At 40.5% G+C, this 27,938-nt stretch overlaps 1 protein-coding gene across 1 annotated transcript; it reads right to left on the bottom strand.

Annotated features, from left to right (window-relative positions):
* Positions 1-1,070: 1,070 nt before the first annotated feature.
* LOC107306782 (ATPase family AAA domain-containing protein 2-like) lies at positions 1,071-26,980 on the bottom strand. Its single transcript, XM_085539337.1, is given in 28 exon segments — positions 1,071-1,232; positions 1,235-1,327; positions 1,330-1,588; positions 1,976-2,094; positions 2,778-3,182; positions 4,313-4,462; positions 4,559-4,681; positions 5,014-5,173; positions 6,198-6,394; positions 6,541-6,676; positions 7,675-7,860; positions 9,515-9,698; positions 9,794-9,920; positions 10,854-11,168; positions 11,577-11,667; positions 12,470-12,629; positions 13,108-13,196; positions 13,833-14,007; positions 15,324-15,439; positions 15,638-15,746; positions 16,657-16,678; positions 17,520-17,630; positions 18,557-18,635; positions 20,301-20,400; positions 21,299-21,435; positions 22,378-22,562; positions 23,374-23,516; positions 26,728-26,980. Coding segments are annotated over 25 exon segments (3,642 nt in total). The 5' UTR covers positions 21,385-21,435; positions 22,378-22,562; positions 23,374-23,516; positions 26,728-26,980; the 3' UTR covers positions 1,071-1,182.
* Between the last annotated feature and the right edge of the window lie 958 nt (positions 26,981-27,938).

Below are 27,938 nucleotides of genomic sequence, written 5' to 3'. Positions count from 1 at the left end.
TATTAAAATACTGCTTTCCAGTATAAAGATTGTCACTGTTAGAAGCGAGACTAGGCATCGCGTTAGGAAGTTTCGATAGCAAACCTGACCCTGCCTCGAGTTGGGATTTTCATGGTTGAAAATACACCACAGAAAAAAAATCTTCATGGTGGAATTTTCTCCCACATTCTTTCTTTAGGTCGTTAATTCCAGGACAGCAGCTTGAGATGCTGTCAGGCAATTAAACACAACATCTCTGAACTGCATTAAGAGTTTCCTAAAGGAATTAGATTTAATATGTCAGAATCAGAGTTGTTTTAAAACCCCTTACAAACCATGCTGTACAATAGATACCACCAGAGATTTCTGCTGAAAAGAAATACATATCTGGGAAAGGATGATAAAAGTTTATCAATTCATCCGTTGTTTTCTTTTATGAAGAGGCACCGGAAGAATCTTGGAAGACATTCGCGTCTACACTGTGACAAGGGCACTGAGTGCAGCACTTCACAAACCACACGACGGAAGGATAAGGTGCTGCTATTGGAGAGGACAGCTGAACGCACTGATCTCAAAAGACCGTATTCCTCCTGTCCAAGCTCACTGTTCATCACAGAACGTCAACAAATACAGGGAAAGAATACAAAATAAAAGCCTTTAAAAAGAGTTTCTGAATTTTAAAAAAATATTTTAAGATAAATTTGTTTTATATAAGTAATGAAATAAACACAAAAACAACAGAACAATGTGCAATGAAAACAATTCAGCAGAACTGAAATCTACAGCGTGTCGCAGATCTTACTTGCGCTAAGGCTTTAATTTCTTTCTTGATATCCTAGGAAGAAAAAAAATAGAAAAAATACTATTAGTCAGCAGAAATAAAACTGATAAACACTTTCTACTTTTCCACAAAATGAATAAAGAATTCATAATGACATCTAATCGTCGGTCATAGTTAACAAACAGTGTTCTACCTCCCTCACAGTGCCTTGTTATCCCCTTTAGCTTCCTCATGCATCCAAACTGGAGAGACTTTTCTCTAGTCTCACTAGAATCTCTCATTACATTTCATACTTTAATTGGTCTTAAGGATGGAATGTCTACCAAGTATCTGCCTGCCTGCGGGGGGGGAAAGAGGAAGCAGAACACTTAGAAAAGCACCCCTTCGTAGCCCCCCAGCCCTATGTGAGCTCTCAAGAGAAACTACTGACAGATTAAGGTTAACTGCTTGGAAAGGGCTGCGTGGGTGACTCATTGTCTTCAAGCTTTTTCCTGCTGAAACCGCCAACAATGATGCCAGATCTAACAATGGTTTTGCAATATGGATAAATGCCTTCCAGACTGAAATGAAAAGTCTTACTTTGGTCGTTGTCTTTGCACAGACAACAAAGCAGTAAAGAGTAACACTAAAGAAGAATGATATCCAGAATGCATATATACTACTTAACTGTGATGGAACATGCTGTAAGACAAAAATTACCTTCAGTAATCCAGTTTTGTCATAATCTTCCCGATGTTGATAAATACACTGAGAAATTGTAGCATATACTTTTTCCAAATAAAATATATCAGCTTTCTTTGTTAGCTCAACAACCATATTCATCAGTTTCTGAGGAAAAAAAGGAAAAAATACAGGTTTAGAATAGCAAGAGATCCTTGGCTCTTTTGATTTTATAAACATTACTGCTAAGCTTCTAAGTGACAGTACTAACAGGTCGTCAGTGGGTTGTTTTAAGGTAAAAGGGTTGGCCGAATTTTAACAGTGAGGCAGAGAGGCTGTCTCTTAAGACAGCATTTACCAAAGTACAAACAGCAGCCTACAGTAATCTACAGCAGCTGTAGGCGTGGAAACACAATCACAGTCCATTATAGGTTGAATTATTTCACATTCTGTATGTCCCTGCCATTAACTGTTTTAATGGGCCTTATTTCATAATTGTACATAGAGCAAAAATATCTCATATCTGAGAACTTAAGAAGTTGAAATCAGGCATACTTGGAGCTCATAGCAATCCACTAGCAATACAGAAGGTGACTCGGTCACAATGCCCATCACCTTCTGCCGCAGTTCTGCCTGAGAACGTCTTTCACGAGTCATGCGAAGTACCGAAGGATCTGGAATGACATAAATCCCTGTCAGGTTTTCTGTTCATCTGGAACACAGTGTCCATGAAGGGTCCTGTATTGGGGTTCAATTGCCCTCAACATATATAGACATAACACTGTTACAGTTCCTTCACTGAGCAACATTTGGCCTCTACCTTCTTTCCAGCTAAAGTCAGTCCTCTGCAAAAATGAGGAACACTGAGAAAGAGCACTAGAGAATATAGAAGGATAAAAGAAGGAAAAGAGACAGTCGTCACCAAGTTGAGCATCAACACTTGATGCTACTTCAAAAAGAATTCAGGTTCGGAAACATCTTACACTGCAAACATTAGGACGTGAGTCTTCTACTCCATGTGCTACTCTGGATCCACACATCTTGAAGTGCAGTTTTCTTATCTTACACTGCTCATTATTGGAAAGTTCCCCATACAGCAAAAGAATGTCAATGGATGCTGTTTTACAGGTAGGTAACATTAGAAAGACATCAGAACAACAACAAAAAAGAGAAGCTACAGAAAAATTGGAGCTTGGCTTATGTAATCACATGGGCTACATCACTACTGAAGGTACTGCTGATTCTTAAGAGACGTAACACAAATAATAGAATGAATTCAAAGGCTGAAGCTAATAAATAATATAATCCTCCTCAGATGGAATACAGAACTAAGTGTCCTGTTGCACATTTCACGTACCATTTGCCTCTTTCTCTCCAGAGCCGTCTGGTTTTTGGCCAGCAGAAACGTCACTTTCCTTTCTCAGGTCTGTGAGTTCAGGCAGCCCGACACTCTCCTTTTCATCAGCAATCATCTCCACATCAAGAAGCGCCCTCTCCTTTTCTGATCCAGCTTTATTCTCATTGCTGTTTGCCTGCCGATCCTGAAGAACAGTTTCACTTTCTTCCCAAGCAGAATCCTGTGAGGATTCAAATTCAGTCTGATCTGTGGTAGAAATGTAGCTTGCCAGCAAATCTTCTCCATCAGTCTCATTTAGGTCATCGCCGGGAATTTTATTCTCTTTGCTGGACTCAGAACTCCTTCTTCTCTTTGCTCCAATGGACGAAGAGCATTTGTCTCTTCTGCGCTTCCTTTTTGATGCATCTACAAAGAAACAGCAGGAAAAGTAAAGCAAAAGATTACCAGAAGAATTCATTCAAAATCCATCATCTTCATTTTACTTTACAAAGAAAACAATCAGAAGAATTGAAGCACAGTTGTCCTTCTCCCTACATATGTTCAGAAAAGATTTAAAGTTAACAGAGTCCATTTGCTATTAAAGATTAAAAAGTAAGGCATAATCTCATTCACAAAATAGTCATATTCAAGGTGTTACAGGTAGATGATTATTTCTACAAAGCCAGGTAAGACATTTACTATCTTATGACATTAATAACTTAGATGAACAGCCAGAAAGCTTTTAAACCTGCCAACGAGCTGTAGTCTTCAAAACCTAAACACATATTGAGAAGAGCTTAATTAAAGAGACAACTTAAAGGCAACATTTCTAGGAGGAAAAAAACAGCCTGTAAAGACTTACACCTCATACGCTTTCTGATTCTGCTAACCTTGTTAAAAACAAACTTTGTGGTTTTGCCCAACAGAAGAGCTCACCGTGCTTTGTATTTACACAAGATTGCACAAAGCATGAATGAAGTCAGTGGCCAAGATTCTCACTCACCCATGAGACAAGGAATCTTTACAACATGTCATGTGTTTCAATGGAAAGAAGCCAAAGCCTCTTCATGCCCTACTCAAAGGAGCAGGAAGAAATAATGACTGTTCCATTTTCATCTCTATTTTTATAGTTAATCGGTTTTCATTCACTTTCAGCCTTTAGTTGGAAATAGCAGTAAAGAGATAGCAAATATTTTAGCATTCTGGGGACAGAAGGGAAGAGAAGGGGAAGATGCCCTTTCATATAACTGAGAAGTAGCTGAGTATTCAGAAATCATGATACCAAGAGTTAGCAAATTAGGAGCCATTCAGCGTCACTTGAGCCATCAAGACCGGTGTTTTAGGCTGGTGAAACAACTTCTTACTTGAACCTGAATTCATAACCAAACTGAATGGACGACCTCTGAATTTATTCAGTTTTTGAAGTAAATTCACAAACATTAAACCACCGGCATGGCCAGTTTCTCTGATGCCTGGCTTTTTATGTCACAATAACACAGGAGACATCAATGACATTAGCAGGTTCACCCAGGAAGTCTGAATAAATTGCAACTTGCCATTGGATATTGGTGTACTGGCATCCACAGGTGCCACTGGCATCTTTGTTTTCTCATTGCACTCTGCATCTGTTTCCTTATATCCAGAAGCACAGTTTTCCTTTGGCATCACTGTGTAGAAAGCTGGAGCATACCGTGAAGAGCTGCAACCTTGCAATAAAGAACAGAAAGCAAAGAAGTTTATCTTGCAATTTCAGTTCCAAATACAGAGACAAGACTTAAAATCCCGAGCCTCAAAACACCTACCTCTTTTCTTACGAGATTCTTTAATTTCTTCACAAAGTTGTTCAAAGTCTTCATCTATTTCTTCCTTCACAATGGAATGCGCAGTGTCTTTCAAACTACAGGCTCTGTGCCTAATGAGACGATCTGCAATTTTACAGGCAGGATTTAGTATTTTCTACCAGGCAGTGAAACTCTTTGATCACACAGAAGAACGTTGCTCTGCATTGGTAGTTTCTGAAAGGGTATCTCAGGGAATATTTTTAGCGTAACAATATGAAAGTTAATTTTCAAAGCAAAAACACTAGTTAATTGATTTACAGTAACATTTACATTCCACATCCAAGTAGTTGAGCGCTACAAGATTTACAGACCAGCAAGCAGTGCTGTCCGTGGATGTTGAAAAGGATCCGATGCAAGGCCCACACACACCATTTATCCATCTGTGCATTTCACAAAGATCAAAAGTGCTAACTCACCTACAGGGTCTTTATCCGGGTTGTATTCTAAAGCGTTACTGCAGATGAGATCAATATCTTTCAGAAAATCTGCCGCAGTCAGGTATTGGTGCGAGTCAATCTTAGATAAAACTGTTGAAAGATCCATTGGGTGTTTAATAATTGTGACATAGTCAGGTACCTACAAATGAAACAGAAGCGTTCAGAGGGTTTATTGGACTCGCGTCATCTACCAAAATTCTTTATTTTAAAAACTTAAAGTGCCTTCTTAAAAGCCCCAAATATTGGTGACATCAGGAGATACTGAAATTAAGCACTAAACTGCTGGGAAATGGAAGGGCTCTTTGCAACGTGCTAGAAGGGGAATAAAGAAAAAGAAACGTGGACGTCAGAAGCACATCAATAGTACAAAACAGACAGCCACGGTGGATTCATTTCACTTTGCCTCAGAAAAATCACAACAAAGACGTTTAAGGAAGTCACCCAACATTCTCTTTGTTGCTGGCAATGAGAGAAAGGCTGCATGAATTGCACCTTTGAAGTGTCAATGCTGGGCATCTACTTCAGAATGAGACCCGGAGGTGCAGACTGTTTTACTCAGACTGTAAGAGGAGCCTAATGACTAGCTGAGATGAGGGCATCTATATTTGTTTAGATTATTCACAACTCAGTATATTAAAGGAGAAAAGACCTAAGAAGTACATGGGAGAAAGAAGAAACCACGCAACACTTATGGATGATCTCATACTGAGTATCCCCAGAGGAAACAGAGAATAGAATCTCAACATTTATTTTACAAACTGCTGCTTCTACTCCTGTTCCCACAGAAACAATGGGCAGTCCACAAAAGTGCTTTAGGCCTTACTAAAATACTCCTACAAACAAAGTTTGTGATTATGACGAGAGATCCCTCTATGTTTTCCAGAGCTACAGCATGCCTTATCAAAAGTCTTTTCAAGAGCAAATTGTGGTCGCTTTTGGTCTGATGTTTTAGAACAAAAATAGAGCTTTGAATGAGTATTCAAACAACAGACAGCTGAGAGCCTCAAGGAATCAGGAAAGGTTGTTACTTCTTGCTTCTCATTCTACTGCTAAGATCACAGCCCTAAAAACAAAGAAAAACCTCCCTACACATAGCTCACAAACACTGAGAAATGATAATGCACACACAGATGAAATGGCGTTATAGATCAACGTCACTTTACCTCCTCTAGGTCAACAGGCTTTGTAAAGGCCCTGAAACGTCTGTCAATGGCAAGTCTATGAGTAACGTCCCTCAAGAAAATTCGGAGTTCACGCAAGGTATCTTCCTCCTGCTCCTCCAGACGCTTCATTTCTTCCTCTGTCAGAGGCTGAGGTTCCGGTGGTGGTACTACAGGCAGTGTTTCCAATGTCTGCCCTGCTACAATTAATCAGGCAATTTTAGCCAATGTCAAGTACTCAAATACAAGCACATGCAAAAGTACTGATAGAAAATTACCACCCAAGCAAATAGTGAACAGCTAGTAACTTACACTTAGGAATGTTTTAGATGTAGAATATCCTAACCTGCTCTCCTTCTTGTTGTGGTAGGTTTAGCAGCTTGATCAAAAATCAAGTCCTCAAAAAAATTTCTTCTTTCTTTCTTCTTAGGATGATGGATATTGAAAACTTCTCCAAACTCAATGTTAAACAACGTTTGTACCTAAAGCATGAAAAAAACTGTATGATGCACCGGAATTGCTGTGAAATTCACTACATCTAAGACCGCTCACTTTGTACCGACTTCCCTTACTGTCCTTTAATTTTAACCTGCATGGTGGCTAGAGAAGGAATGGAGAGGGTTCAGTAGACAAGAGAGGTAAGTTTTTATTGGTGTCAATTTGCACACTTCTAAGGCACAGCCCATTTTTCTATCTCTACTATCAAAAGGTAGGGAAAGAATTTCAATATTACCGTCAAGGAATTTATTTACCAGTATAAAAACTTTTGTGGAAACTTAAGCACTTCGTAACAAACACACCTATGTAATACCATCGTCCCCTTTGAGCACCGAGATAAAGTAATCAGAGTGAAAACAGCATATTTCTATTTGGAACACTTTAATGCAGACCCGAAGGAGTCTACAGTTACGCATGTTCCTTATTGAAGTTTATTCGGGGATACAAGAAAAAACTGACTTCAAAGTTACTTAGAAAGAAGTTGGAACTTAGCTTCCAATTTTAAAGCCTTGAATCTTTAGCCATTACAAAGAAAGAGGTGGATTTTTTTTTTTCCTACAAGTGTTTCAATCTTAATTTATTCTAAATGAAATTTCATTACTAGTAGTTTATCCACCCTGCAATGCAATGGCAGAGCATCAGACGAAACGATCCCGCTGAAAATATCTTTTTGTGCAGTCCTTGCAATGGAGGTAGCCATCTTGACAAAGTAATTTGAGTGACTGCAAGGCAGTTAGGTACTATCTGAAGAAAATTTACCTTACGTGTTTGTGAGAAGGGGGGAAATGTTGGGTCAGTCATTTGACTCAGAAAACACTTGAGTTTGCTTTCAGCATTCTTATTCTAAGCAAATTTGGAGGGATTTGTTAGGGGACCTAAGTCATGACGGTATACATTTCAGAAAGCACAGTACTCCAATGCCTCAAGTGTTCCTTAAACAAGAAACTGAATAAAGAGTTAAGAGAAGCATTAACAGAAATACCTCATCTGGGAGATCTGCGTGACGTACATCCGATGTGGCAAGCAGCAAGACTGGAGCAAATGTTGGAATGTTCTGAATTAGCGACGTAAAAGTAGCTTTCAGTGAAGCTCCAACGCTGTCCCACCACAAATGGATATTTGGCATATAAATTATGCTTGGTGCTGTCCGCTGAGCTTCTCGGATCACCTAGCAAAACAAAAGCTTGGATGAGACACCTCAACCATGTAGAATAGGCTGGTAATCAATAACTCTCCATATCCATCAAACTGTCCTAGGAAATGCATGTATACAGAGCCAAACCATCAAAACAAACTAACCAAAGAACCACTAAGAGGATAAAACTTGTACTTGTGCTCTAATATAGACATTGCTACACAGACAGAACCAAACCTGAATCTGTCTTTTGTTTTTTTCTTTATTTTCCCCCCCAAAACTGCTAAAACATAAGAGAACTCCTCAGGAGCCTTGCAACTCAGCTGTGTGGTGGTGAAGAACCAAGACTAATCTTCCAGCAAGCTGTTTTAGTCTAGCTAAATTCCTACATGACTGCAGCTGCACAATTCTCAGTTCAGAGTAGGCATATATCCAAGTCAGCCTGCAGTACAGTCTGAAGGAACAGGTGTATGTTTGGTGGCCCTGCTAGGCAGGGGGGTTGGAACTACATGATCCTTGAGGTCCCTTCCAACCCAAACCATTCTGGGATTCTGTGAAACAAAGGCTTAGGTGAAAAGATGAGGGCTGACACTGCAAAAGATTCCTGGTTTTAATTCCTATCTTCTGGTACATTTTTATGATATGACCAGCCTTCAGTCTGAACAAATGGTTCAGTAACTCAGTCACTTCTTAGCAAAGGATTCATCAGACCAGACAACATGCTCTGGAAGCCCAGCAAGCCACTGCCTACATGTGGCACATCATACAGGAGGTCATGCATCTACCACGTGGCAAGCATCCTTTCACACGACATGTTTCTCTGTGCACTCTTTCAGGTTATCGATGTTCAGGGAGTTCCTGCTGCAAGATGGGAAGTGTACATCCAAGGCAGGGATATACTGAATACTCTAATTCTATGGCTACTTGATACTCTAATTCTATGGCTACAGACACAGCCATCACATAACAAAAAAGGAAGTGCTCTCTGTGACAAAGGAGTAATCAGTCATGCATCATGCCTGTCCTTGTACTGCTCTCAAATGCTTCTAATAAAGATCAAAGCGTTTTAACATAGTGACTCCCAAAAACAAAATGGATTTTCTGCCCGAAAGAAGCAGCAAAATGGCTCTACAGTCTGTTTCTTTTTTCTAGTTAAGAAAACCTCACCACTGTACAAATGTAAGTGTTGTGATTCTTAATGCATTTATTGCACACACTGCAGTAGCACAAAACATATAATATGCATATGTAACAAAACCAAACACAGAAAACCATTAACAAAAAACCCAAACAATGGTTGACTTACAAATGTAACAACAACAAGGGATACAGAACTGCAGGATATGCGGTCTGATGCAGAGCCATCTACTGGGAGCAGAGAGTCTTAGAAGCTAATGAAAACTACTTTCTGAATCCTACTGAGACAAGCAGAATTTCTTGCCACAAAGAAAGGTTTCTTAGCAGCACCTTTCAGGTTCCTGTTGCACTATTACTGCTAAATTTGCGATGGAAAATATGGCCACGTACAACACCCCTGTTGTTCAGGACTAGGTCAAAAAGAAAGCTGATTTTTCAGACATAAACAGTATTGCCTCTAGCAATAAAGTTTGCTCGTTTTACAACTCATTTGACTGTTTACACTTAATTAATGAGATTGTGAGATTAAAGAGTAATAATAAAGAGGTACCTGTACACACGTCTCTTCAGCTGATGACACGCTGACAAATAAAACTGACATATCCAGAGTATGAACTGGAAACATTTCCAGAGCATGCAAAACAGCAGGTGCCAGGCGGGATGTCTGGCCATAGCCTGTCTTTCCTACTAATAGCAGGTGTGGCCTGCAGGATGTAGGCTGCCAATAAGCCTTCCTAGAAAAAGAACCACAAAATAAAAACATGAAGTGATAAGTAGACACAGATGTTCAAAGTTATATAAATTAAATGCAATTGGGACAGACACTTACCTACTAAAATCGAGGAATTTTTGCTGTGGTCTGTAAATTGTTTTATCTGTTACATTCTCTTCAAAGATGGAGGGCGAGTCATCACGTCTGTCAATTGTAGCACTATTTAAGGTAGGATTTAAACCACCTGAAAGACAAAAGAGGCTTGTTATTTTTTCCTAAGTAGTCTGTACCTCTTTCTCTTCAGCTTCAAAATCAGTGTCAAAACCTCTTCATTTCACATCACACGCTGACTGCTATTTCCTAGAGTTCATCCTACTACACATCTATGGAGGCTGCAAGTCTCTGCAGTGCTGCTCCCTTAAGTTCCATAATGCGTATAACGTATGTTTCTCTGTGGTTCATTCTTTTCCCCATAGAATAAATATAATTAGGAACAATTTCTGTAGTTCTTAAATAGCTATAAAAAAAAAAAAAATCCAACGAGGCCATTGCTTCCTGGAGCAGGTTCCCACAGTGGAAGCATGGAGATGAAGGATGTAGTGGCCACAGACTCCCTGGTCTAGAACTACTGAATCATGACAGTGACAAACCCATCTTCTAATAAAGGACCCTTAAAGGTCACTGAAGGAAAAGACAACAGAAGGAAGGCAACAAAAGGGCAGGGCAATTACCAATCCCCTTTTCTGCTTCTATTTTAGCAGTGCAATGAAACTGTAACTCCACTGGGAGTAATACTAGTAGAAAATACTCCAGAAATCAGCATGTGACTCTTCAGGGATCTCCATTAATCAGGACTGGAATGAGCCTTACATTTCAGTCCTTATGTCCATGGCTAAATGTGTTAGCAACTGTCAGGAACAGAATGCTTTAGTACAGAACGTGAAGTCCTCTCCTATGTATCGAGGCCTTCAGCACTTCCACCTCACATTTCACTTTGGAAACCAGAATAAATGCTATGCTATGCATTGTATTCCAATTACTCCCATAATAAAAACGTGCACAAGAAAATAATAGAATTCTATCACCATTATGGCTGATATGTTTGTGTACATGGACTGCACAGATCAGAAGCTTTTGCTTTGGCAAAATCATAAAGAAGTGGATCCTCTTATTATACCTGGCTGCTGGTCTTTCTTCAGTGCAAGCTCTGCATGAGGAAATACCCTTTGTAGGGCTTGTAAAATTTTCGTGAGCGTTTTTCCCAGAAGCGGCTTCATAATATGTGACAGTGCTCGGCCTGGTGTACGCACAGCCCTCTGTGATGCAGGGACAATCTTCTGCATAGCCACGGCAAAATCTTTTGCTTTTATTTCAATTGAATTGATATCTAGTTGCAATTTTTCACTGCTGGAATAGATCTGGGGGTAGTGTCGCCGGAGTGCACAGAGAGCAGCCTCAGCACACAAAGTTTTTATATCAGCACCGCAGTACCCTAAACAAACAAAGAATTCACTGTTACATCAGTCTCAGGAAAAACACAAGTCAAGGTCCAGGTTTCAAAGGTGCCACATTTAATGAATTTGCGACCCCAAAAACAAGTGGGTTAACCAAGAATTCACTGCACAGAAGGGATGTTTTGTTGTGTGTCTCCCTGCCTGCTATCCAGGGCATATGAAACAGCTGGGGGAAGACGCCCCAAACCCATTCAATGTTCTGAGACAACAACAACAATAAAAAGGACGTAGATGAAAGCAGCTAATTTTGACTGCTGCGAAGGCGCATCAGCTGCCTAGTGGATTGGTTCTGCAGCAGAACACAACAGCTCGGGTACTGCTGGGTACAAGCTAAGATTCCTTACAACTTAGTCACACTCACTAACCCATTTTATTTTCAGTCTTACCAACGCATTCTGTAGCAAGCTCATCTATAAACGTGTCCAGCGGCTTAGGGTTACAGTCACGGGTATGAATCTTAAAAATTTCTTTTCTGGCCTGGAAACAGAAAAAAATGTTGCATTTTATTTTGTCCTATTTTTTTTTTTTTTCTAACAACAACAACAAGGAAGAAGGGAGATTTAGATAGTAAGACAAAACTCTTCACTGTGAGGGTGGTAAGACACTGGAACAGATCCACCCAGCAAGGTTGTGGATGCCCCCTCCCTGGAGATGTTTAATACCAGGCTGGATGGGGTTTTGAACAGCCGGGTCTAGAGGGAGGTGTTCCTGCCTATGGTAAGGGGATTGGAACTAGACGATCCTAAAGATCCCTCCCAACCCAAATCATTCTATGATTTTAATAGATTCAGATTCTTTTCTGTCAGTTCATGCAAGTAAAGTAGTTCAAGCACTACTCTTCAAGCTGCTGCAATTTCTATAAAGAAAATAATCATGATCTGAATATGTTCCATCACCAGTCTTGGTAAAAATTTTTATGGAAGCAAAAATTAATTATTGAGGATGTACACTGCTTCTTTTACCTTCAAGACGAGAGAACAGTAGTTTATAGCCAATGCATATTTTCATTCCTTCTTAAACACACCAGTGATGACCAACATCCTGTGTTTCTTGACTAGTCACAGGGAAACCAAAAACAAAACTGAATGAACTACTTGCTGAAACTGTCATCGTATGTAGGTATATATATATACACATACATGTATCTGCAGCAGCAGATTTGCTCTGCACAGTATGAAATAGTGTCTCCAGATATCAGTCTTTCATCCAAGCTGGACAACTTTTTGCTATCAAATTGGACTTTGTCACATTAGCATTAGGGTTGGATTTACTTTCTGACCTCTTTGTTCGGGAGGCCGAAGAAGAACTCCCGGTCAAAACGTCCAGGTCTTCGTAATGCTGGATCTATTGAATCTATGCGGTTGGTCGCACCGATGACAACCACCTCCCCTCTGCTATCTAAACCGTCCATGAGTGCTAGAAGTGTTGATACGATGGAGCTAATAGAAAGATAAAGTTTTTATTCACTGGTTAAATAAATTTTGTTACAATTGTTTGGCCTCAAGTTGCACCAGGGTAAGATGAGGTTGGATATCAGGAAAAACTTTACAGAAAGGGTTGTAAAGCACTGGAACAGTTTCCCCAGGGAGATGATTGAGTCACCATCACTGGAAGTGTTTAAAAACTGTTTGGATGTGGTGCTCAGGGACATAATTTAGCAGAGGGTTGTTAAGAGATAAGGTAGTATGGACAGGCTGAGATTGGACTCATTTCGAGACAGACAAAAATAGGTAAGGTAACACAGACCTTCTGCTAGTATTGGGCCATTGAATTGTTTTCAACTGTTGCCTCAAACAATCTTAAATTCAGGAGCACCAAATTATAAGTTTCCAGGTTAAATTAATGAGTAATATCAAGTGGTCATCATCTCCCCTCCCACTCCCAGCAGATCCCAGGTAGACACAGAAAACATAGTACCTGTGAATCTGGTCTTGCTCAGTGGACCGAACAGGCGCAAGACCATCAATTTCATCAAAGAAAATAATTGCTGGTCTCATCTGGTATGCCTAGATTGAAAAACAGTAATACTGTAGAACAGAACTACTTTAAAAGAAAATACAGAAAGACATTATGGCTGGCAAGTCACTGAAACTAGATCTCTTAGACTAAAGTCAGGGATCTCTACTTACTGACTTGGAGGATCTCACATAAGCAATGGAAAGCATCAGTCTATGTCAACCTACTTTGACCAGGTGACAGGAACAAATCATACCAGTAGCTGTTACAGCTATTTGGCCACCATAAAGAACAGTCAGAACTTAATTCAATTACAGGTCATGGAAGCAAACCTTATGAATTTAAATAACTCTGCTTTCAGACAGCATCTGTTTCTGTCTGATCTAAAGCCATCACCTGGTCTCCTGCAGCCTTATCTACGACTGTTCTGGTGGGAGGGAATTTTTTTGGATTCAAAAGCTTTCCTCATTTAGATCTTTCCCCATTTCAAGCCCCTCATCAAGCTCCCCGACTATGGAGGCATTGAAAAAGCAAACACTGACATTCCCATTTCAGTGGGAAAAAAAAAAAACAAAACCAACAACCCAAATAAAGTATCCCCAGAAAAAGGATGCTTTTAATAAAGATAATCACAGAAAAATACAGTTTCAACTGGGAATAAAATATTCTGCATATTTCAATCTTACCTGCTCAAATAATAAACGAAGTTGCCTTTCGGATTCTCCAGCCCATTTGCTTAAGCAGTCCGCACCTTTCCTCAAGAAAAACGCCACTCTTTTTTTCCCTTGCCTACATTCATTGGCAAGAGCTCGTGCAACCAGAGTCTTTCCAGTTCCTGGAGGACCATAGAATAGACATCCTCTGCAATAAAAACACAATTCAGATAAGAAAAAAGACATTGTGAAGAGAAACTATTTACAACCATCATCCCCAGAATAAACAACTCCTCCTTCTTAACCAAAACATTTCACGTATAAGACATCACAAATAGCTAAAGTTGGGTTAAGGTCCTAGCAGGTTAAAGTTCTGTGTTCCTACAACATTTCCCAAGGCAACCAAACAAATGAATAATGCAGACACTTCAGATACACAAAACCTCTAGGAGAGAAGTGTATTGTCCCAAAAGGACTTGTCCAAAACTGCTAGCAGACAAACAAGTTATTAGAGCAAACTGAGGTCAAGCAAGCAACTTCTGCCCAGATTGAGCGGTTAATAGATGAATCACCAACTCATTCTTTAGCTGCATACTCTTTGTTTTCACATAAGCATGGATTTGATAGCAAGACATGCTACTAAAACACTTACTTCTCTCTTAAAAAGCTTTAGGTTACAGGATTTAGTCTCCTGGACCACTTATTGCTGGTGAAAAATGAGGAAGTCTAATGCTAAACAGAAAACTTAATAAATAAATGAATAAATGGTTTTTATTCATTTTGCACTTCAGATGAACATGACCAGCAGCTAAAAAAACACTAAATGTGCTGCTGTTTGAATGAGAATTGCAGTGAATTACAAGTAAGGCCCTGGAAGATTCTCTTTGCATTCTTTGTAATATTTCTGAAGTTACTGAAAGTAAATAGTCTGAACTCGTGCGTCCATATACCATGACTGAGTTTGGATGACTAACAGTAGATAAGGATAATTAATAAATCTGTAATAACCCGATTTCATAATTGACAGGATTAGCTATGCAAGAAACAGCTTCTTACTTTATCCCAAACACAACAAATACCACAACATTCTTGTAAATAACAAGCATTACAAGTGATATGTGAGGAATTCATAAAAGGTGAGAAAGAGAAGCAGGCTTCCAAGCAACAAATCACAAATTACACTCATTAGACAATCTAATTGATTAGACAAGCTAATCAAGCCAACCTGTACATAAAACTCATAACAGAAAACACCCCAACCCAACTTTATAATAGCAAGACTCTTTTGACGTACGTTCTCATTTTCAAACACCAGACAAGAAATCTTTATACGTGACAAGATGCTGCTTTTGTTTTAAACCTATATACGTCTACTCTGGACTCCATCCATTTTAAAGAAATTATCTTTTACTGCTACTAAAACAAGCCCCCACTGTTGCCAAGAAGCAAAGAAACACATTGATAACTCGGTTGAATATTCTCCTGAAAACAGCTGACTTACAATGGATGGTTTTAATCAGTTACCTTGGAGGTTGAATTTTGAATTTCTCAAACACCTCCGGATAAAGCATTGGGAAAACGATCATTTCCTTTAAGGATGAAATGTGGTCACAAAGACCACCCACGGCATCGAATCGCACCTGAAGATCAGGTCAACAGAACACACGTTGTTAAACAAGTTAGCAACATGGATGAAGTTGTCACTAAAGATTAGATACATCAGCAGGCAGGAAATGCTCTGGGCTTTTTCTAAAGTTGCTTGACATAAAACATAGCTGTAGATGCCCCATCACTATAAGCCTCTACAAGCACTGGTGCAGTGAATTAAAACCACTTACCGAACTGTCAATTTGCATTGGCTCAACATCAGCCAGACTTTTTCCAATTTTCATTCGATTCTTGCAAACTCCCCTCAGATCATCCTCCATAGAGTTTACTGGAAGACACCTGATTTCAATTAAGAAGAAAAAGCTGTCTTATTTCAGATGCAGCTAAAACATTTGTTTCTATGATGGCAAGTGAACACAGAAGACTTTATTAATTAAAATAAATTTCCTAAAGAGTTAATATTCATTTGAAGTCATACACTTCAAACACCCACAAGTAAAGAATAGAAAGTGGTCATTCCAAACACTCATCTGAGACAGTGGGTTGGGTTTGTTTTATTTTTATAAAGCATTTATGGATATCCATGACAGCCAACATGGCACAAATCTGACTACAGCTTTAGAGCCACATGCAGAAATGATAAACGGACCTTCATTTTAGAAATGAAAGAACCCCCAAAAATACACTAACTGCTTTCAAAGATTTTTTGCTTCTATGTCAATAAATAAGTTAATTACAGCCCAAGGAGACACTTATTTCAGTGTGGATTAACATTATGAAAGGCCTCCCACCACTGGTCATTCTCGAGTAGCTTACGTATCAGAAAACAATACCAGTCAGAAATACATCTGGCTGAATCTACCTGACACATGCACATCTAGCTGAAATTATCCACACTGTGAAACATAAGCCCTTTTCACCAATGTAAGTTAGGCTTCAAAAACTTCCTTTCCTGACCATCTGTTTTCAAAAGTGCTGAACAAAACCCTCCTCATGTGCCTATCAACAGCATTCTCTGTGCTGGTTTTTTTTTTGGTTTGATTTGGTTTGGTTTGGTTTTTTTACATCCAGCAAGTACCCACCTCCTGCTATCCAAAGACTGGTTTCCTTTAAAGGCTCAGATTACCAGTGATAGTCATAAGGTTACTCTGTAACCACCAAAAAAAATGAAAAACCCTTTAAAGCTGATAGAGCAACAGAACTAAAAACACTACAGATAAATAGAAATTATCACTAGCCATGCACTGACCTCTTAGTCCGCTTCCTTGGTCCTGGTGAAAAAACAAAGAATTTAGAAAAATGTTAGTAAAATATTTGACAGAGTAAATTAGATGAAGATTCAGAAAATGTCATGTGTTTCACTATATAATCTAATATCTAATATATAATCTAATCTATAATCTACATATCTAATTCCAGAGGAAATTTCAACTGTTTTTGTTTTTCTATCAGTGCACAGTAGAAAAACAAACAAATACCTGTCTCTAAGGAGATTTGACATTTGAACAAGACTAGCAAGCCTGTTTAATTACAGTGATGGTGGTGAGTCATTGGAAAAAGGTTGCCCAGGGTGTACCAGTGGTTGATGTCCCATTCCTGGAGACATCCAAGGCAAGGCTGGATCAGGCCCTGGACAACCCAATCTAGCCTTTAAAGGTCCCTTCCAACTCTAAGGATGATAACTATTGTTTCAAGAACAGCTAGGTAGTCTTTGATTTTTAGTTCTCTTCTTTACTCCCCTAACTTAAAATCAGAAAATTCTCAGATGGAAAGAAGTCAACTATTCTGTACAGAATAGTACAACGAAGGAAAAATGGTAATACAAACTCTGAACTGCATATAAAGAAACACCAGAAGAACAAAGCAGAAATTCTAAAGTCATACTATAGCAGTTAGCAATAGCACTGCAAATGCAATACAGCAAAGCAAATGAAAAAGATCAGCAATAGAAATGGCATAGAAATAACGCACACAGGACACATGCATTTGACAACACCAGAATTTACTTGCAGAATGAAAGTACAGCATTAAACAGAACGGTGTGTAATTAGATATTAATCTTACTTCTGTGCAAGAAATAAACTCTTCAAAGAAACCGTGAACATAACTTACTTTCAAAAGGAGCTTGATAGGGCACAACAGTTTTCCTCTTTCGGAGGCCATAACGCTTCCGATTATCTTCAACATAAACATCTTCTTTAGCCTCAATTTCTTCTGATGACACTAGCATACCACAGTGTGATAGTAAATTGTTAGGTAGAGTTGCAAATGGTCCTAAAACCAACATGCACTACACAGATGCCTGTTGCTTTTACTGTTAACATCACCTAAACAACACAACAGACCTGGAAAACCTTAAGACAAATTAATGCAACATATTTCAGAAATTCCTAATCCAAGCAGAGAAGCACACAATACAGACAGGGTTCTCAGAAACCACTGGGGGACTTGCCATCATGCTGTTTAAGAATGAAATTCTGTCATCATGCTTAGCTAAAATGCAACTCCTATGAAAACAGATAGTTCAGAAAGTAATCACTTGTAATTTCAATCAAGTGTTTCCTGACAAAAAGTTTTAATATTCTACAATGGTAAGAATAACCATAGCAATCTACCTCCCATTCTAGCTGTGCCCAGTTCTAGCTGTGCCCAGGCCCAGTCATTGTCCATCTGGAATCCTTCACTTATAGTTTTCCTCCCTGCCACTAAACATCCCTGAACTCCTCTCAGCTTCTAATGGGAACTGGAAAAGCTTTTCTTGGGCTCCATTTGCACTCTTTTTCACTTAGAAAGTTCCCACAAGGATCATCTAACTTACTGCCTTCATCACAACTTTCCTCTTCAAAACTTCAAGTTTACCCAGCATTTCCAAGTTAGTGTGGTCTTTTGCTACTTAACCTCACTAATCTCATTTCACACTGAGTAAGCTCCTTATTACAGGCCTCAAAAGCAGCTTCATAGGCTTCCCACTAAATACAAAACCAGATAACACCAAGTTCTGCACAGATGATCTTCACACTTGGGAGGAGACTCTCAAACACATCTGGCAGCCTACTTTACTACCTGAAAATTCTTTCTGTGTTGCTCAAAACCATGAAAACGAGGCTTTTGACAAGAACATAGTAGAGAAAAATTGAAAGATAACTAACCTTCAAGCTCCTGATGACTGTCAGGTTCATCAATTCCTTCAATTACTTTCTCTTCACGAGAAAACATATCAAGGCTTTCCTAATGAAAAGCAACAACAAATATCAGTCATAAAAGTGCAGAACATCTGACATATGTGAGCCTGCTTGCCTACAGAATAAGATTACCAGAGGATCCCATAAGCACACAAAAATACAATAACACACAGGAGAATATAACAGGATCATGACTATGGCATCTACAATTTGGAACAAGAATTGCTAAACTAGACCAGGTCATACTTGTACAGGTTAAATACTTACCCGGATTAGTTAATAAACGAAGAACACGGCAAAATCGAGGAAAAAACAACAAAAAACCCTTCCTAGCAATACTAAGAAAGAAGAAACACTCTACTATCAATACTAAGAAACAAGAAACACTCTCCTAACAATACTAAGAAACAAGAAACACTCTCCTAACAATACTAAGAAACAAGAAACACTCTCCTAACAATACTAAGAAACAAGAAACACTCTCCTAACAATACTAAGAAACAAGAAACACTCTCCTAACAATACTAAGAATACTAAGAAACACTCTCCTAACAATACTAAGAAACAAGAAACACTCTCCTAACAATACTAAGAAACAAGAAACACTCTCCTAACAATACTAAGAAACAAGAAACACTCTCCTAACAATACTAAGAAACAAGAAACACTCTCCTAACAATACTAAGAAACAAGAAACACTCTCCTAACAATACTAAGAATACTAAGAAACACTCTCCTAACAATACTAAGAAACAAGAAACACTCTCCTAACAATACTAAGAAACAAGAAACACTCTCCTAACAATACTAAGAAACAAGCAAAAACCAAAAAAACGCCAACTACTCGCTGAGACAGGTGAGAGATGCTGCGTCAGGTAACGGCAGACAGCTCTGTTTGCGTTTGGTGTTCCATGGCAACCAGCCCTAGGTGTCCCACCCTGAGGAGGGGGCTTGGAACTGATGACCTCCAGAGGTCCTACCCGACCTCAACCACTCTGTAACTTGAGGGAAACAAAAAGCAATTCAAATCTAAACAAAAAACCCAAACCCCAATGGCAAATTTTAAATATCTTAATAGTCTATGCACCTATAATTCAATCGTACAGTAGACGTTCGTAATTTAATGGCATACAATTTTGACAGTGTTGAATTTAAAGGGCTTTCATTTCCGGAGAAGAAACACAGGAAACCGTACATTGCCTTTTGTTAAATTTGCCAACTCTAAGTGTGCTTGAACGCAATAAGACAGAAGAGCAAAGAACGAAGGAAAAACGGCCATGTTACACAAGCAGGATGGAAAGCATCACATAATCTTTATGTCTTCAGCCCTCAATCAGAACTTTTAATAAGACTTAGAGACAAAACTCAAGTCCTGAAACAAGTGTTTATTTGACTGGATCTCGTTTTAAATGGAATTTTAAGTCAGTTCACAGACTGTGCTATAAGACATGTATTTTAGCAGCTCAGCATTATCTCACAGCTTCTGCAGATGGTATTTCTTCCACTCTTAGAGGATGCCTGTAGAACAACTATATTGAAAGGACAGTAAGTTCCGATTAGAGAGCAAAATTGCACGGTGCTTTCGAAAACACGCGTTATTCTTGACCAGAAGTAAATTCTTTGGAAGAGACTTATTTCAGCTAAATTACTACTAAATTACTACGCAAAATATTCAACTTATGCAAAAATTATAAAATAAATGAGTATTTACTTGAGTATTGTTGAACACCCCAAAGGCTTCCAAGCCCTTTTTATGGCGTCTACGCATCTTCTCCATGTCATCCATTTTTTGCAACACTGCTTCTGCAGTACTAAGACAAAAAATTGACATGTAAGAGCAAAGGTAGGCAAGTATGCAAAGAAATTAAATGGAACACATCTGCAGTACAACATTTTAATATGGCATGCACAAATCAGAAGTCACTGACACCAAGCCGAGTTTTTAAACATTAATAAAGAATGGCATCAAATGTTTATTTATTTTACACAGATTGAAGAACAAGCATTTGAGGACGTGCCAACACGCACTGTTTTCAGATTTATGTTCCCTCTTGCTGAGCACAATTAAAAAGATGTGCATAAATACAGGATGAAAAGTATTCTGAAGATCATAGCAGGACCATTACATAGAAAATACAGTCGTTTTTAAACAGAGCTCAAGCTGCTCCGCATGGTAGCATTAAGTCATCTTTACTTAACTGACACGAGCTGTTTATTCTTCCTGTAACTGTAATCCACGTTTCTCATTTTTCCATAATTATATGTGCTGGAAAAATAATCCCTGCTGCTGTCACATTTTGCAATTCTTTTAGATAACAGTGCCAATTTGAGCTTCAAAATGAGAGGAAAGTCACAGGTAGAAACACAGAGTTGCTACAGTATTTCACTTTGGCTCTGTCAAACTTTTCTCGGTATCTTACCTGAGAGTTACGTAAACTTTTGTGAGCACAGAATTAAAAGTTCACTAGAAATGAAGACATCTGATACCAAGAAAGCTATTGAAAACAGTATATTAAATCTAAGGAAAAAATCAGAATGTAAGGATAACAGTTTGAGTCAGAAGACACAGAAATCCACATATGAAAGACGCTAAGAGCATGAAGATTCCTCATCCAACACCTATCTCTGCTGTCTAGAATGACCAAGTCCAAAGGCAATATTGTGTCATAGCACAAAGGCTTGCTAATAAAGCAAGGAAAATACACTTACTTTGTTATAAGTGCATCAAAAAGAACAGAGTGATTTGTAGTAGCGTTAACAGCTTCGTCGGACCTCCAAATCCCCATTTTCTTCATGGACTTGTTTCGCAGCTATCGCATCAGCTCTGGTTTTCAGCGCCCTTGGGACTGAAATACAGTCAATATGTGAGATATTCTCAGACAGCAAAGATGCAATTCCAGTTCTTTCACCACTGCTCTTGTAAAATGTAAAAAACAAACAGAAAACTTGTAGTGGATTTTTTCTTTAGAGGTTTTTGTCATGACCACAGCACTCTATACAAATGTTTTATTACCCTACGTATGTATGGATCACTTCTGTTTTCTACATCATGACACAAGGAGACACAAGCTCAAGGAGATGAGAACTGTTTCAAGATATACATCCAAATAGTAGAAAACTCCAGCTTCTATTTTCTTTAAAAGCCTGCCTAGCATTTAACATAGTGCATCCTTTTCCACTAGTTTCTTACTTGTGCTGCACTGAAATACTGGACAGAGGACACTGGGAAGGTAATAGCTACACCACAGCGTTAGTATGACGACAGCTATGATTTCAACTTGTCATTGCCAACTATAAAACTAAGTTTGAGACTTTTAAATAACATACTGGTACAATCAGAATACAAATAACAGCATGTGCAATGCTCTATTTCAGGCACTTGCCCTAGTTTAGTCTATAGCTGATAAGACACTGAATAGAACTAGTTGATTTTTCCAGTTGTCAGACAATGATTTCTCTGCACTTAGTGCTGCTTTCTTCACCACTGGCTCCAAGTTAAACCCACAAACATCAATGAAACCTTCAGCGTATTTGTGTATCTCCTGACCAAACTGCTATTTAAATTACTTTATAATAAAACTGTAGCAATCCCATCTACTTGCAAGAACAACTGTCAACTATTTTGTGTCCTGCAGACTCCAGAAACCCCATGCAAAAGAGAAACCTGAGGTAAGGATCAGATTCCTCAATGTCTAAGAAAGAGCTGGAATTCACACTGCATTCTATTAATTCCTTGGAAGTCTGGGAAGAATATCTTCCTATTTGCATAAAATTCTTAGGAAACTCACTGTCTTTGAGACATATTAATTTTGGCTGATAAATTCCAAAAGTTCTGGGGCCAAGCGAAATAGACAAAGTGAACAAGTGCCATCCTCCTCAAAATCCAGGCCAAATGAGAATCCTGTTGAGTTACAAATACTTACCTTCCTTATATTCTTCTTTTTTGGGGTCAGATTTCGGCTTTGCCAATTGCCTACATTAAGACAGAATAAAGAAGGAAGAGTTACTATATCAGCCCCATTAAAACTGGAAACCTCTCCACCTTTAAAATACAGAGCTTCACAGTACATAAAGAAAAGCCTTTAGGCTACACGCAGGACTCAGATCCCAGATCTGTGTTGTAACATATGTACACAGTTCTATACAAACATACATTTCCTAACATGCTGTAATGCTACAATGTGATGGAAAGTACAGCAGTAATACTGAGGTGGCAAATTCTTTAGCTGCAGCAAATAAAAGCACAAATGCAGCAGCTGTGGTCACAGAAATGAAGGAGCTCACCCTTGGAAGGCCTCAAGAATGAAGCAATCTCCAGTGAGATACCCTTGCCTCCACTTCCAGCCCTTAAATGAGGTCTGGGAAGGAGCACATCCTGGCTCCACCCCTTCCAGTCACTCAGGGGCATTACATACACCTGAGTTCCCCTGGGTTGAGGACAGGCCTTCTCCACCAGGAGCTCAACCACTGGTTCAGGCCGTGTCTTAGCATTTCCACTACACGTGCTTATCCTGAAATCTCAAAATATCAACTATATCTCATGAACCAAAGTGGAAGAGAGACCTCAAAAAAGTTGGGAAAGGATGCGTGGTTTTTGGACAAGGAGACGACTTTCTCCTTTGGACTTAAGCTAGTGACATTAGTCTGATAGTGACATTAACGTACCCAGAGAGCACTACACGTTCTTACCTGTAGACTTATCGTTACAAGACTCACTGGGTGTGCTTTCACTCTTGCTTATCACTACACACTGAACACAGGCGAAGTGTATATAAATACAATACCTTCCAAAGTGTCTTCTATTTACGTTCTCACTCAGTATTTCCATACTTTTCTCAAAGCTGGAATCTGAATGCACAGTGATATTTTTTCTTATTGGTCTCAAATACTGTCCATGGAAATATTCCATTTTGCCAGGGGAAAATCTCTATGAAAAGAAGGAAATAAGAATACATTTATTGGAACCATATTTATTCATCTGAAAAAGAAATTCCGCCTCGTTTACACAAGTTCATTCTTTAACTCTCCTGTCTTGATCGTGGGGTGACCAATGGCTGGTAGACACTGAACCCAATAAAAAAAATCAGAAAATGGGCAGCTTTCACAGCAAAAGCTCTCCTCTGTTCATCCTTTTCTTATGGATAACATAATATCTACAGTTAAAAAAAAAAAACAACACCAATATTCCAGCAAAGCCATTTGCAAAAACTTACTACTTCACTGAAAAAAACACCAAACAATCCACATTTTCAATTTCAGAACTGGTTCTAAGGGACAGTCTAGCCTATATGACACTGTATATCCTAGGATCAAAACCTATTTAGAAGAAGAAAATTAATAAGATACTTCTACTTCTGCGCACAAACTTTGCTATGAGCTACTTCAGTTACCGTTTGATCAAGACAATGACAGGAGAGTGGTCATTGGCTGAGAACAGCACAGGGCTCATGGGACGCCAATCGCCACTGCTGTCCTTTCTTCTTGTTTAGCTCTAGCTCCCAGTGAGAGAAGCCATCTGCATCCACGTGGCCTAACCCCTGCTCAAGCAGGGATATGCAGAGCAGGGTGCCAACTACCATGTCTAGGTGGCTGATCTCCAAGATCGCAGCCTCTCTGGGCAATTTGTGCCAGTGTTCAGGCACCCGCGTAGAACAGAAGTACTGACTGGTGTTCAAGGCAAGCCTCCGATGTTCCAGTGTCTCCTTGTCCTGGCACTTTTTTATTTTTTACTTTTTTTTTTTACTTTATTTTTTATTTTTTTACTTTTTTATTGCACTGACCCTCCAGGTATTTATATATGTTGCTAAGATACCCTTGAGCCTCCTCCAGGCTAAGCAGGCCCAGCTCTCTTAGTCTCTCCACACAGCAGAGATGCTCCAGCCTCATCACCTTGGTGGTCCTCCTCCAGACTATCTCCTGGTCTTTCTTGTACTGGAGGGCCAAAAAAGGACTCCAGGTGCTCAGTGCCTCATGCATACATATATAAGTGCTTACAGGAACAGAAGGGGACATCTATCATCATGGCCCATGCATCTTCGATGCCAGCAAGTGGAGCCTGGAGCACATCCACATAGTGCATGAGTGTGTACATCAGCACATGCCAGCACCAACAAACGTTCTACATAGTTGGCAAACAGGATAAGAGCATTGAAACAAGGTACTGCATGAGTTACAAGTGTGGACCAGATAATGGAGACACCAGGGTGTTTACACCAACTGCTGTGCTGGGGGCAGCTACTGGAGACCACAGATCTGGGCCTGCTACCAGAACCCCAGCTGTGTTTGAGTGCCCACGTGAGGCAAGTGGTAGAGGTCTCTGTAACAACCTCAGTGCCAAACAGTCGTTCTAGACTTGACAAACTGTGCAGACTCTTCTATCTTCATTTTTCCTCAATTCGGGATGCTGACAATACAGTACCAATGTACACTGATAACTCTGACCATCCTCCTCTCCCAGGACAGCACTGCAGTTCAGTGAGAGGGACGGAAGCACCAGGTTAACTGCAGCCAGCTGCCAAAAGAGCAGAACTATCTCTATGTCAGCTGCAGGAAGCTGAAAAAACACACTTGAGGAGTAAAACAAGTAGAAAGAAGTAGGTAAACCAGAACAAGAAGGAAACTGGATGAAGGAATTTTGAAGTTCCTTTCCTCCTTCCATAGGAAGCAATTATCAACAACTGTTTCTCAAAAGTTACCTATTATCTCAAAGGAACTGACTGTATGCTGCAGGGCCATCAGAGGACACAGGTGTGTTTAGGCTACAAGGCTGTGAGCTCTGTGCTGAGCCCCCATGCAGATGAAGAGTCTACAAAAGGGCAAGTTTTCACCTTGTCCAGACAAAAAGCAAACTGTGGAGCACACAGAGCTCAAGCACTGCTCACAGCGCAGTGATCTTGCTCAGCCTGGGGAGTTTTACTAAGACTACAAACATAAGGATACGTGGCTCCCAGAGGAACAGTAAACACCCGTGGCCTCCCATGGGACTCCTTGGGCCTGAGAACTTTGGAGAAGATAAATCCAGCAGACTCCAGTTTACCTTAGGCTTTCTGCTATAAGCTTCTTAACCTGTATAATGAAAATAACCTGAATAACTTGGAGATAAATGGCTTGGTGATATAACTGCAAGAGCTGCTACCAAGACTTTGCACACCAAGCAGTTCTGGAAATGACATCAGGACTTTAGTGACTGAAGAAAATGGGGCTGTTTAGTCTGGGGAAAAGGAGGCTGAGGGGAGACCTTATTGCTCTCTTCCAATATCTGAAAGGTGCTTACAGCGAGAGCGGGGCTGCTCTCTTCTCACTGGTGAAACATACAACAGCACCACAAAACAAAGAAAAACATTACAACTGGTTTCATAATAATGATTCTACATTCACTGCAGCTATTATGTTCACATTAAACTCCCTCATTCCCATCCCCACAGTGACAACGTGCCAAATGTGTTCTTCTGCCTCACTTTACATGTGAGGGACAGCAATACAATGAGCCTGAGACCACGGAGGCTTCCACAGCCAGTTATGGTTGAAAAAGTGAAAAAGAGGGGATTTTAAAGTAGACAACAGAACAGCGAGCACTCTCTACAAACGTGCCCACATCTACTTCAAAGCAGAGACACAGTCACAGAATCATCAAGGTTGGAAATGACCTAGAAGATCATCTAGTCCATCCAATACTTCCTGGCTAAATCATATTCCTCAGCACCACATCCAAACGTTTCTTGAACACTCCCACGGTCGGTGACTCCACCACCTCCCTGGGCAGTGCATTCCAGTGCCTGACTACCCTTTCCGAGAAGTAATACTTCCTAATGTCCAGCCCGAATCTCCCCTGGCGCAGCTTAAAACCATTCCCTCTAGTTCTATCACTGATTACACGAGAGAAGAGGCCAACCCCCAGCTCACTACAACCTCCCTTCAGGAAGTTATAGAGAGCAATAAGGTCTCCCCTGTCCCCCTCGGGACAGACGGGAAGCGGAGGGAGCGAGGCGGTCAGAGCTCGCACAGCGCTCGGGGCCCGCTCCCCCACAGCTCCGGTGGCCAAAGGGCTCCGCGCTCCATCCAGCGCTGACCCCGTCTCGCTCTGTACGGGGGGCTCCGTTCCCGCCCGTCCCCCCGCCCCGCCGCCACGCACTACTTACAGCCAATCTCCCCCTCCTCTCAGCCCTGGTGGCGGTCGAGGCGCCGTGCGAACGCCTCCAGGTGCGGCGGATGCTGAGCGCGGTGGGCTGCAGGGAAACGAACTCGGAGCTGGAGTCCATGATGGCGAAGGGCGGCCCGCGGCGGGCGTCGGTGCAGCGCAAGACCACCATGGTGGCGGGATCCCTCCGCGGCCACCGCTTCCCGACACCTTCTCCAGCCCCACGCCGCCCGAGCCGGCCCCACCACGGGCACGGTGCCGCCCCGCTCCCCGCCTTCTCAGCCCGGCTGGCTTCGCTCCGCCCGCGGCCTCCTTTTTCTCCTAGCACGAGTCCCAGCCCGCCTGGACGGCGGAAATCTGGAGGATTTCTATGCTGTTTTCATATCCAACGACAGGAGGATGCTGAGCGGGTTGCGGTCTGAATGTGCTGGAGGCTGTGAAGCCCTGTCTGGGTGCTCGCCCTCACCCTCACACCGCAGTCTTTAAACCACTGCCCAGCACAGGGATGCGTCCCCTGGCATTTCAACCCTGGCAAAATCATAAAGAAGCGGATCCTCTTAGTATACCTGGCTGCTGGTTCTTTTTCAGTGCAAGCTCTGCATGAGGAAATACCCTTTGTAGGGCTTGTAAAATTTTCGTGAGTATTTTTCCTAGAAGCGGCTGCATAATAGTTGACAGTGCTCGGCCTGGTGTACGCACAGCCCTCTGAGATGCAGGGACAATCTTCTGCATAGCCATCACAAAATCTTTTGCTTTTATTTCAATTGAATTGATATCTAGTTGCAATTTCTCACTGCTCGAGTAGATCTGAGGGTAGCGTCGGCAGAGTGCACAGAGAGCAGCCTCAGCACACAATGTTTTTATATCAGCACGGCAGTACCCTAAACAAACAAAGAATTCACTGTTACATCAGTCTCAGGCAAAACACAAGTCAAGGTCCAGGTTTCAAAGGTGCCACATTTAATGAATTTGTGGCCCCAAAAACAAGTGGGTTAACCAAGAATTCACTGCACGGAAGGGATGATTTGTTGTGTGTCTCACTGCCTGCTATCCAGGGCATATGAAACAGCTGGGGGAAGACGCCCCAAACCCATTCAATGGTCTGAGACAACAACAACAACAACAATAAAAAGGACGTAGATGAAAGCAGCTAATTTTGACTGCTGCGAAGGCGCATCAGCTGCCTAGTGGATTGGTTCTGCAGCAGAACAC

This window comes from Coturnix japonica, chromosome 2, assembly GCF_054131305.1.
Source record: "Coturnix japonica strain WE chromosome 2, WE-NBRP24, whole genome shotgun sequence".
Classification (NCBI taxonomy): domain Eukaryota; kingdom Metazoa; phylum Chordata; class Aves; order Galliformes; family Phasianidae; genus Coturnix; species Coturnix japonica.
Note: the sequence above shows the minus strand (reverse complement) of the source record. Positions and strands in the feature narration are given on the sequence as shown.